General features: G+C 56.9%; 5 protein-coding genes across 5 annotated transcripts; 1 reads left to right on the top strand and 4 right to left on the bottom strand.

Moving 5' to 3' along the window:
* Positions 1-59: 59 nt before the first annotated feature.
* Positions 60-1862, bottom strand: BDY17DRAFT_192504 (S-adenosyl-L-methionine-dependent methyltransferase). The gene is made up of 10 exons (XM_033730020.1): positions 1611-1862; positions 1529-1554; positions 1380-1450; positions 1265-1322; positions 1133-1212; positions 1043-1067; positions 953-991; positions 361-880; positions 219-301; positions 60-165 (listed from the first exon to the last, which is right to left on the bottom strand). The coding sequence occupies exons 1-10, from the start codon at positions 1641-1643 to the stop codon at positions 126-128; spliced, it is 975 nt and encodes a 324-aa protein (XP_033586990.1). The 5' UTR covers positions 1644-1862; the 3' UTR covers positions 60-125.
* A 200-nt stretch (positions 1863-2062) lies between these two features.
* Positions 2063-2593, bottom strand: BDY17DRAFT_301731 (uncharacterized protein). The gene has a single exon (XM_033734294.1). The coding sequence runs from the start codon at positions 2569-2571 to the stop codon at positions 2083-2085; it is 489 nt and encodes a 162-aa protein (XP_033586991.1). The 5' UTR covers positions 2572-2593; the 3' UTR covers positions 2063-2082.
* An 808-nt stretch (positions 2594-3401) lies between these two features.
* BDY17DRAFT_254699 (putative ABC transporter) lies at positions 3402-6536 on the bottom strand (the record flags this gene model as incomplete). Its single annotated transcript, XM_033731458.1, has 3 exons — positions 3402-6029; positions 6085-6301; positions 6358-6536. 3 exons carry the CDS (start codon positions 6534-6536, stop codon positions 3402-3404), a joined length of 3024 nt encoding a protein of 1007 aa, XP_033586992.1.
* A 674-nt stretch (positions 6537-7210) lies between these two features.
* On the top strand, positions 7211-9198 carry BDY17DRAFT_255151 (glycosyl hydrolase family 76-domain-containing protein; the record flags this gene model as incomplete). The annotated part of the gene is made up of 2 exons (XM_033731500.1): positions 7211-7654; positions 7858-9198. 2 exons carry the CDS (start codon positions 7211-7213, stop codon positions 9196-9198), a joined length of 1785 nt encoding a protein of 594 aa, XP_033586993.1.
* Positions 9199-10231: 1033 nt separating this feature from the next.
* BDY17DRAFT_326327 (uncharacterized protein) lies at positions 10232-11245 on the bottom strand (the record flags this gene model as incomplete). Its single annotated transcript, XM_033737497.1, has 2 exons — positions 10232-10505; positions 10584-11245. 2 exons carry the CDS (start codon positions 11243-11245, stop codon positions 10232-10234), a joined length of 936 nt encoding a protein of 311 aa, XP_033586994.1.
* Between the last annotated feature and the right edge of the window lie 148 nt (positions 11246-11393).

The following is an 11393-nucleotide window of genomic DNA, read 5'->3' on the forward strand; positions in this document are numbered from 1 at the left end:
AGACTGCCCACCCTCGCTTGCTAAATGCATCAAATACTGCAGAGGCGCTGTAGATACTGCCATGTCAGTCCCCTCATCACCGTCACCCGAATCCTCGCCTGCCCACCGTGCGCCATCACATGACCTCAAACACTCCTCTCAGGTTTGCGCGCGTAAACAAGGGGCCTACGAAATGAATGTCAGCCATTCTTCTCATCATCTTCTCAAAGCAGACTTACGCGTAATGATAGACATGCTGCTTGCGATCCTTCAGCGCCTCATGCACCGTCTTCACCCACTCATCCACTCGTTCTTTCGTCCACTGCATTCATCAACAATCAGCCATTCAAACTCTCTCTCCTCTTTCATAGCGGAACTCACCCCCAACACATTCGTAAAGAGATGCATCGCCCACCCCTCCACCCCCTGCTCCCAATTCACCACATTCCAATACCCAATCTTCTTATGCAGCGCATCCCGACTCCACGTCCCAATCGGCCACTTGTACCGCTTCAACGTGACATCCTCAAACCCCGCCTCGCGAATCAACTCAAACATCTGCTCCGCAATCTCCGCCGTCGTCCCATTGCGCTCGCCCGCCTCTTTCGCGTACGCAGACCACTTGGCCAGCACCGCGTCGGGCGCCAGCGTGCCGTCGTCGGAGCGGTTGTGCACGCTGAACTCCATCTGCTCAATGTACCCGCCGGGCTTCAGGTGGCGGAAGATTTCGGCGTAGAGAGCCGGCCAGTCGGCCACGCTGCCGAAGAGGCCGCGGATGTGGATGAGGTCGTAGGATTCCTCGCCGTCGCCGTACCCTACCCACGGGCTGAGCACGTCGTCTTGGATGAATTCTACGTTGAGGGGTTGGGAGCGCTCGGGCTGCGGGGAGATGTCGACGCCGCTGTGCATTTGAGGGTTAGCATGTTTCTGGAACGTCCGACGACTTACGCCTTGGTGGGAGGGTCGATGTTACGTGATTTGCGCGTTGGGGAATTTGTCGGCCATGTCTCTGCTTGTTGCGTTAGTGGGGACACGACAAAGATGAGGGAAAATGGAGACGTACACGGCCCACAGCCCTCTTCCCGTTCCTTGATGGCAAGTCAACAGACGCGTTCATCGATTCGGCCAACGGAGAATGGCGTTTACAACTCACCAATATCGAGGACACGTTGCGGGTTCTCAACAGGCGCAAGAAACAGACGGTCCTCCATGGTCAAAAGACATAAGTGGTGCCTGTTGCGCGTCAATGATCGCAGTCACTCATCGGCGTCAACGATGGGCATACACAATGTTTTCATGATTCAGCATTCGAAGATCGTTCGGGCCCCAGTATTGAAACTCGCCTGCCGAGTCGTCAGCTTGCATCCATATCCCTGCGTGCTTTGAAGAGGAAGGCGTACGATATGCGGAGTAGGTCCGGCCATTCTCGTACCGATATCGCGTCGCCGCCGAGTTCAGGGAGTAAGTCGTGCTTAGGTGACATTAGCGAGATGGTCGAAGGGCGTAAGGGACGAGAACAGCTTTCGTAAAGGTAGAGCAGCAAACTGACCCTTCTTGAGAATCACGATCCGAATCCTAGCATCCCAGATCAGTCATGCCTCCCCGCCAGGAAACACACACGAGGCACTCACAATGTGCAGACTCGCCGTCTCTCGCGCGTCCATTGACGAGGTGATTGTTGAAGAAGAGAGAGAAGGAAGTTGCAAAAAGAGGGGATCACTAAACGAAACCCAGTGTGCGGTTTGCAAGTGCCACGTGCAGGAACCCACTCGACGTTGCTAGCGTCCGACCCGAAACCATGGCACACCTCGTAATGTTAGTGCGGGGGAGGGAGAAGGCTGGCTGAAGAAGAAAGGCATCATTGGCGCTCGCTCGCTCGCCGGAAGAAGGAAGTTGCAACGCGGTAAGAAGGCCAGGTGAGATGGGGAGGTAGGCAGGGTCCACAGGGCCAAGGCGAATCCTTCCACGATCATCACGATCGCATTCGCATGTCTGTCGTCCCTTATTCCAAATGTCTGGCCAGCACTCTTCGCCAAGTACCGAGCGGTCTCCGCAGCTTGCTTACCAGAAATTTACTACAATGTGCGACGAACGAAGCTGGCATCACTCCGTGCAGACCCGAAGAGCCGGGTCACAACCATACGAGGTGCATACTGCAGTACATTGGCGACCCCACCCATCCACCAGAGCCAGGCGCGCGGGACCAGCGCAGAGCAAAAGAAACAGAGCTTCACCCTTGCAATGCCTGGTTTCAGGTAATACAACGAAAAAACACCCGCCACGGCGAGAAAGGTCGGCGAGAACGAACGTGTGCCCTTTGACAGCGTCGATCCCTGGCTGGTAATTGGATGATGGGACAGCAAAGCCGTGCATGTTCCTCTCGTGAGGTACCGACGGCTTGGTTCCGGGTGCAACTACTGTACTGCGGGGTCCAAGGCTTCCCCTCTCCCAGTCCGCTGGGATGTTGCATCGAAAGGCTGAGATGTGTGCGTGAAGGACGGCTCGTGGTGTTGGCGTGGGATGCCATTGGGCTTCATTGAAGCGAATCCCAATCCCGTCGTCGTGTGATTGCCAGCTCTCAGACATGCACATCAAATTGTCATACGAGTCTCAAGACATCGATCGAGTGATGGACCTTGATTATCTCGCGCATACCTACGTAATGATAGGCAGGCGCAGCAGCTGGAGGTCGATCGCAGCATCGCAGCACAGCGACAATCACCTGACCGACAATTCCATATTCCATCCTTGCCAACCAGCCAGCATCGATCAATCGTATTCACGTCAAGCACGTCAAGCAAACGTACTGTCATTCCTTACCTGACTCGAACCCGAGCATAAGAAAAACACAAACAGACGAATGTGCAGCTTCATACTTCACGTCCAGACTACCTCACTCCCAACCCCTTCCCTCCCACAAGCGTGGAAAAGAGGAGAAAGGCGAAGAGCTAACTACATACAGCGCCTACTTGGTACTCACCATTGTAAACCGCATAACTGCCACGGGGGACATCGGGGGAAGCTGTGTGCACCGCAACGTTCCCCAGGACGTGGGATGAATCTCAACCACGCCGTGCACCGCATCCTCGTCTAATAAGCCATTCTGTGTTTGTCGTTGATTAAGGAAAGACCCTCCCGTGAATACCCCGGGAGAGACGAACGCTTGATTCGTGTCAAAAAAAGCAAATACTCGCTCCTTTTTTTTTTTCGTAACGCCATGCCCGCGTTGGAATGGATCAGGGGAGTGAAGTGATTAGCCCGCCTGTCGCTGTTGGATAGTAAATCGAGGCGTGAGAGCCTGTAGTGAGAAGAAAAGACTTTTGGAGGCAGTCGGAGGGGGCGTATGTTGATGCTCCGCTGCTGCTGGCAAGGCTGATGACAAAGCAAGTCGGCAGCGGTCGGGCGCCAACGTCACCTATCCCTCAGCGATGCTGACTCGTAGACTGAGCCGGCTCTTCAGCAACCGGCGACGGCGAGCGAACAGTGCCACTCTTCATCGCCTCGCGCTGCGGCAGAGTATCCGTCCCAGGATCGCTGGCGAGCACAGAGTCGATATGCGCCTGCGGGACCATGGGACGAGGCGACGACGACAACGTCGACTCCAGCTCGTGCTGCTCGCGCTGCCGCTGCATCTGGTCTTCCTCGTCGCTGCTGCCGCCCGCGGAATCTTCATGCCCGTCGGCACCCCGCGCGCGAATGGCGTTGCTGTCCATGCTCTCCCGGCGGAGCCTATCCGCCTTATCCTTCAGGAAGCGAGCCTCTTCAGCCGCCCTCTGCGCGCGCACCTGCTTCTTCCACATCCCTGCGTAGCGCCCCTTGAGCCCCAGCAGCTCGGCGTGCGTGCCCTTCTCGACGACGCGCCCGTCGTTCAACACCAGGATTTGGTCGCACATGGTGATGGTGCTCAGGCGATGTGCTATTATCAGCATCGTGCGTCCGCGGGAGAGGGTGCGCAGCGCTTCTTGGATGTGCTCTTCCGTCTCCGTGTCCAAAGCGGCGGTCGCTTCGTCCAGCAGGATGATGCGGGGGTCTTTGATGATGGTGCGTGCAATGGCCACTCGCTGCTTCTCCCCTCCAGACAGACGAAGGCCACGCTCGCCGACCTTCGTCTCGTAGCCATCCGGGAAGGTCATGATCTTATCATGGATGCTGGCTGCCTTGCAAGCGGCATAGATTTCCTCGTCAGTTGCAGACTGCCGGGCGTACTTGAGATTGTACATTAGCGTCTCGTTGAACAGCACAGTGTCTTGCGGCACCACGCCGATGTGAGAACGCAAGCTGTCGATCGTGATGCTCTCGACATCATGAGCGTCGACCTGGATGTTGCCGGATGTGACATTGTAGAAGCGGAACAGCAGGCGGAAAACGGTGGACTTGCCTCCACCCGATTCTCCCACAAGAGCAGTCGAAGTGCCCGGTTTGCAACGAAAGGTCAGACCCTTCAATGCCGGCTTCCTCGAGTCGTATGCAAAGTGCACGTCGTTAAAGCGCACCTCGCCTTCACAGGAGGGAATCTTGGCAGCGTCAGGTTTGTCGACCACGGTGGGGTTCTCCTTGAACAGCTCCAGCATGCGTTCCGAATTGATCATGTTATTCTGGATCATGCGGTAAAAGGTGCCGAAGAAGTTGAGCGGGCCCTGCAACTGCGCCATGTACGTCAAGAGAGTGGTGAAGGCACCCACTCTAAGGATGCCGACCGTCACTTGGTATGCGGCGATGAAGCTGGCCACGATCAAGCCCAGCATGAAGACCAGGTTCTGGATGGTGTTCATCAGGGCCAACGATAGGGTGACCTGGTACTCGGCCGTCTGGTATTTCTTCACCGCATCACGGTATCGATTGAACTCGTACGCCTCCGCATTGAAGTACTTAACCGTCTCATAGGAAACCATCGAGTCGTTCTTGACCGCATCCTCCTCTCGGCTGGCATTGGTGGCCTCTCGTCGGATGACGGCGCGCCATGCAGCCATGCGGATGGTGATGTAGATGTACCAGAACGTCACCACGGCAATGACGAGGGCGTAGTAGGCGTCGAATTTGATCAAAAAGTAGACGATGGCCACACCCAGGTCGACCAGCATCGGCACCACATTGAACGTCACCGATTCCAGGAAGGTGTTGAGTGACGCGCCTTTCCCGAGTGCAGACAGCACCTCGCCGGTTTTCTTGCCGAGATGAAAGTCCAGGCTGAGGGAGTGGACGTGTTCAAACGCAGCAATGGAAAGCTCGCGGTAGGAGTACTGCTCGATGGGGATCCACAGGACCTGTCGCGTGGCTCCCAGAAGACCGTTGCCTCCCTGGAAGAGGCGATAGGTGACGTAGACGGTGATGCCTATCCAAGGCATGTACACGGGGCCATCGATGCCGGCAAGAATGTCGGTGATGATGCCGACCTGGATGGGAACGAGCAGCTGGATGGCGCGCTGCACGAGGACAATGGCGATACAGATGACGAAGTTGACCTGTAGCCGGCGACTCTTAGACGGCCAGATGTACGGGATAAAGACGGCGTACGCGCGGATGTATTCCCACCAGCTGCGAGTCGGGGTTTCCTTGGGCTTCTCCCAGCCGGCCGGGGTCTCGTCGGTATTGCTCGGTTTCCCATTCGTGCCGTATGTCTGGTTCTGACCCTCGCCGCTCGCTGCACCCGTTGCTGACCCGTTTGCTGTTGCGTGACTCTCCTCGAGCAAGCCAGTTTGCTCGTCCGCCGAGTCCTGCGAGTCCTTGCGTTTCTTCGGCTGCAAAATATGGGCAAAGAGGACGTAGAAGGCGATGAGGGCGAGGAGGAGGAAGATGCGGACAATGTCGATCATGACTTCGACAATCTCCCACTGGGTCATATTGGTATGTAACCGCCCATCTCCTGCATCGGCCGCCTTGGGCTCTCGATGTGCGTTGGTGTAGAGGGCGAAGGAGGCTCCGAGGAGTATCAACTCCAACACCAATCCGACGATCCAGGTGACGAGGTGGGCGACGGTGGGTGAAGGACCAGTGTCGATCATGGCAATGGTGAGGAGGATGTACACCATGAAGGAACCGATCAGATAGATCTGGCAGGGTCAACTTGTCTTCTCATTTTCGTGTGTGGCTAACTGGAACACTCACAGTCGGAGCTTCGCCGCACCACCAATGGTCCTCGCGGGAATAGATGGCGTGGACGATAATCACGATGATGTTGCCGAGGAAGGTGAAGAGCACGGCGACCGAGAGCCATTGCAACAGCAGCTTGCGAGGCTTGCCCCAGCCCAGCAAGTCTTCTGTGTCATTCTCCTCTTTCTTCTTCTTATTGTGTGCTTTCTTTGGGAGAGGCTTCCCTCCGGGGCTGTTGAGGGGTGGTCAGTGACATGGGTGCTGGCCATGAGTGAGACTACAACTCACCCCAGAACTTCCTTCTCCGGACGCGAATTAGTATTACTGGCGGTGAGGATGCTGAAGGCGGTAAAGGCAATGAGGTAGACGAAAAGAAGGATGATGGGCGAAGCGACTTGGGTGTAGGACAGCATGCGTTGGGCGGTGGCCGCAGAGGCCCAAGGCAGCGTCGAAGAGGCGTGATCCATGGCGGGCGAGTCGGGAGAGTAGTCGCGAAGGCGAAGAGGCCGGCGGTTCACAAAAAGCCACCCACGCGAGGCCAGTAGCGACTGTGGTGGGGAAAGAGCTGGGAAGAGGAGCAGCGGCTACTGGTTAACGGTAGGCCGCGTCCATCTGGTGCTGCAGGCAACTCGATGGATGGAAGAGGTGGGGAGGAGGGAAAGAGGAAGAGGGGCGGGAGGAGGGCGTGTGATGAAGAGGCGCAAGAGCAGGGCGGAGGGAAGGAGCAGTGCGGAGGGAGGGTGAGGTGCGATGCCGCTGCTGGCTCTGCGTGAAGAGCAGTCGATGCAGCACATCACCTCACGCCGATCAGTCGAGGCAGGCACGGCGTGACGAAAGACCGAGCGAGCCTCCAGCCAGCCAAACCAGCGTCCCGCAGTGCCCGCCTTCCTAAAGCAGCAGGCGTCGATCGGATTAGATGCGGTCGGTCCGATTCGGCCGAGTCCCCCTCCCTCCTCCACCACCACGGAACTCTCCGCTCTTCCTCCTCTCCCTCTGCTCACGTCTCTCTTTGCTGGTGAAGCAACACCTGCGCTCAGGCCGGCATGTGGCAGTGAGTGTGTTGTCCGGAACACATGTAGGGCTACACGACGCCGCCTTTATTTCCGCCCGCCGCGCGCTGGTCTTGGTGAATTCCTCCAACATGCCCCGCCTGACCGCTCTGCTCCATGCCTGCTTCCTTCTCCCGTGCCTTCCCCCGAGTGTGCACGCCGCAGGACACGCGTCTGCACACAAACATGCATTCACCGACCAACCGCGGCTTTCTGCCGCCGGTCCTCAGCAGCTTCTATTCCCCTCTTCCAACCAGGTGCCAGCGGAGCCAAAGGACGCCACAGCTCTCGCATTGCCCTTTGACCCCCTGCAAGAACTCCGCACGGCTCTGAGTTTCATGCAGAGCGAGTACTTTGCGGTATGGCTTGGTACATGGCCGTCGGGGATCGATTGGACTCGAGCCGTCTTCAATACCCATCTCGCCGCTACCACCAATTCTCTGAGCCGCGCTCTACACGCTTCCTCCCGTTATGGCCGTCGCGTGGAAGACACGGGAATACTTGATGATGAAATCAATCGATATTTTACACATAATGTAGGTCTCTGCGAGATTGCTGTCGTCTTGCCGGCAGTGGCATGCCACCGTCAACATTGAAGCTTTTGACGCCGAGTTCATCCACTCTTCTTCACACATGCCTTGTTGTATTGTATTTGGCCTCATCATATAGTCACCATCTCCTCTCACCAGCATCACTCGAGGGTCATATAACAACTGCTGACCTGCGGCTGCACGCACAGGTGGCGTATTACTTTGGAGAAGACGCGTTCGCCATCCGCTACCAAGCCTTTGATGACATACTTTGGGTCGTACTGGGCTGGCTCGACAGCATCAACTTCATCCGCACCCACTCCGCTCTCCATTCCCGCTGCCCTCACATGACCGATGGAGACGATTTCGAACGAGTCGCTTGGCACGGGGAGCAGTTCATCCACGCCTTTGCCCATCGAGCTCGCGTCTTCTGGGAACTGACTACCGTCGGCTGGGATACGAAGCTCTGTGGCGGAGGGATGGTGTGGAACCCCCGCCTCGGCCCTTACAAGAACGCCATTACCAATCAACTCTTTATCACGGCATCCGTTAGCATGTATCTCTATTTCCCCGGGGATAACAATACTTCGCCGTATATGGTGCACACGCTTAACGACAGGCTCGGCCGATTCGACGCGGAGTTCCTGAATGCTGCCATCAAAGGCTATGACTGGCTGAAGGACGTGGGAATGACCAACGATCAAGGGCTGTATGTGGATGGCTTTCATGTCCGCAATTGGAAGAACGGCGGAACAAAGTGTAATGACCGTAACGAGATGGTGTACACCTACAACCAAGGCGTGATTCTCTCCGGCCTCCGAGGGCTATGGGAGAGCACCGGCAACAACTCTTACCTCGAGGACGCCCACGAGCTTGTGCGAAACGTAATGAAGGCGACCGGATGGCACGCAAACGACAACATGCCTTCCGACAGCAACCAATGGGCTGGTCTAGGGCGGCGAGGGATCTTGGAAGACGCATGCGACTCGAGCGGGAGCTGCAACCAAGACGGCCAAACGTTCAAGGGCATCTTCATGCATCACCTCTCTCTGCTATGCGAACCTTTGCCTTTGCGCCCCAGGGTACCGGGCAAGACGTACTGTGCAGACAAGCAGACCGCTTTCCTGCATCGTCAGAGTTGCAAGCAGTACTCTCACTGGGTCGCGCATAACGCGCAAGCTGCTCTGTGGAGTCGGGACGAGAAGGGCAGGTTTGGTGCTTGGTGGGGCGTGAGGGACACTGACGCTGTGGCGGCCACACAACTTCCGCCCAGAGCGATCGACTATCGAAACGACCCGGATGCGCTGCAGGAAGAGCTATGGCTGAACACAAAGGATAGCGATTGGATGGAATCCATCGACCAGCAGCTCGGCGAGAACTTCCAACCCCGAACAAACTTCCCTGCAACCCAGCTTCCGGCATCAAACCACGAACAAAAGCCCAATACCCAAGGCGTCAACGACCGCGGCCGAGGCCGCACAGTAGAAACCCAAAGCGGCGGCGTCGCAGTCCTCAACGCCCTTTGGCGACTGCTGAACAATGGTGGATGAGCCGCGTGCATTCCTCGGCTAGCAGGGACAGGAATGCAGCCGCTTTCGGAACAACGTCTTTGTCTCGACTCATCTCCAATGAGGCTGCACTGAGAACAAAGCAGTTCTCTCCACAAGTCGTCGATGGACATGGCGACGGGGCGGTCGTTTCATGTTGTTGTCTATCTACGGACTCGACGTACGGATGATTAGCCCGCGGTTTCTCTTGTCGTACTCCAAGACCCTCGGAAAACACCTCAGATCCACCAAACCGCTCCGAAAAGAACTCAAACCCACCATAGAGCCCCAAAGAGAACTCCAACCCACCGAAGAGCTCCGAAGAGAACGCAAACCCTCCAAAGACGTCCGAAGAGACCTCAACCGCAACCAAAAGCAGGGCGAAGCCACGAGAAAGAAGCTCACATCTCCACCTCCGTCTCCAAAACCCAAAAAGCACGATGAGTAAACGCTACGCCGACATCGCGCCCAGCATCGAAAGGGAGCGCGGGAGAAGTTCGACGAAGCAGAAGGTGTCGGCTCGTTCGCGGGACTTTCGGCGCAGTCCGGCGCCTAGTCCGCCTAGTCGGGAAGAGAGGATGCGGGATCGGGAGACGAGGGCTGCTGGGGGTTCGAAGTCGTCGAGTAAGAGGTAGGGGGTGTTGGGTGGTCCTTTTGAGATGTTGCGGTACGGAGATGGGTGTAGACTGTAGGGTTGTTGGGAAGGAGGGGTTGTGCATGACGGAGGTAGTCGTATAGAATGTATAGACGGGGTTCAATAATTGGTTCACGTGAGGTTGTCGCGTCCCGTGAAGTGAACGTAGTACGCCCTCCAGGATCCGCTCTCACTTTGGCAATGAGAGGTAGGAGCACAGTGAAACACATCTGAGAGGAGAGAGCTTCGATTCAACTACTACTCGACCTGGGAAACAAGCATCCAGTCACAATCCTACCAGCTCCTCTCCAACCACGCACCACAATGCCACACACACAGACACAGTGCATCCCCGTCCGTCGGAATTCCCTTCGAAACTCCTATAGTCGCCCTTGCAGACTCCTAAAAGAACTCCTTCATCTTCTCCATCGACCAGGTGTCGAGAACTTCATCGTCACGATCAACCGGCACGTACCCCTCGAAGCGCAGCTCGGTGTTACGATAGTGGTCCCCGTGGCGGCCCAGCGTCTCCTTTGCGGAGTCGAGCAAGTCGCCGATGGTGATGCCTTCGTCGACAAACACCTCGGAGTCGCACATCTTCTGGTAGTCGTAGCTGTAGACGTTGCAGCAGGACACGTACGCCTTGACGCTGGTGGGAGGGGGTTGGCAGATGAACCTGTTGGTGACGGGGGGTTGTTAGCACGCGCCGTGAAATGGGAATGAGGGTGAGGTGAGGTGGCGTTGGCTGGCTTACATCTTGCGCCACGCGGACCCGATCTCAGTAGGCAAGGCTTCGACTTCGCCTTCCTCGTCGCTCAGGATGAACTTGGCTTTGACGAGGAGCACGTTGCCCATGGGCACCATACGCGCGCGGTACTCATTAGGATCAGGCTCGCAGACGAAGCCGCCGACGAAGTTGAGGCACGACGCGAAAGGCGCGTAGAACTCCTTCGAATCATCCCAGGCAGTAGGCGCGTCGACGAGCGACAGTTTCTCCTTGATGTAGGGCGATATGTCGATGGTGCGGCGAATGAGGGTATTGACGCGGCTCATGGCCACGATGTCGGGGATGTCGAGGTACAAGACGATCTCCTGGACAAGCTCGGGGATGCTAAAAACCTTCTGGGCAGCGGTGCGGCCGTCGTCGCGGTCTGCTTCGACGTGGTACCTGCGGTTGATGTTGGCGGTGAGGAAGGGCGCCACGCCCTCAGCGTGCGATACGGCCGACTTGACCATGGCGTAGAGCTGCATGGGACTGACATCGCCACGCTTGAGGCCCTTTTTGAGGCGCTGGAGGTCGGAGTTCAGCGCTTTGTGGTGACCGACGGTGACGCGACTGATGTGCTTTCCCTGGCGAGGAACAACGACGCCCTTCTTGGAGGAGGCGGCGATGGCCTTGGGATGCGTGACAGGCATCTTGTTGATGGGTGGATTGATGAAAGGGTGATGAGTGTTGAAGGGAGAAGGATGAAGAGACGGCGAGACCTCAACAGTCGCGTGAGAACGGTGTTTGTAGAAGTGAAAAAGCGTTACGTGGCACAGTGTTGTTACTAGGGGAGACCGG

Source organism: Neohortaea acidophila (genome assembly GCF_010093505.1).
Source record: "Neohortaea acidophila strain CBS 113389 unplaced genomic scaffold BDY17scaffold_9, whole genome shotgun sequence".
NCBI lineage: Eukaryota > Fungi > Ascomycota > Dothideomycetes > Mycosphaerellales > Teratosphaeriaceae > Neohortaea > Neohortaea acidophila.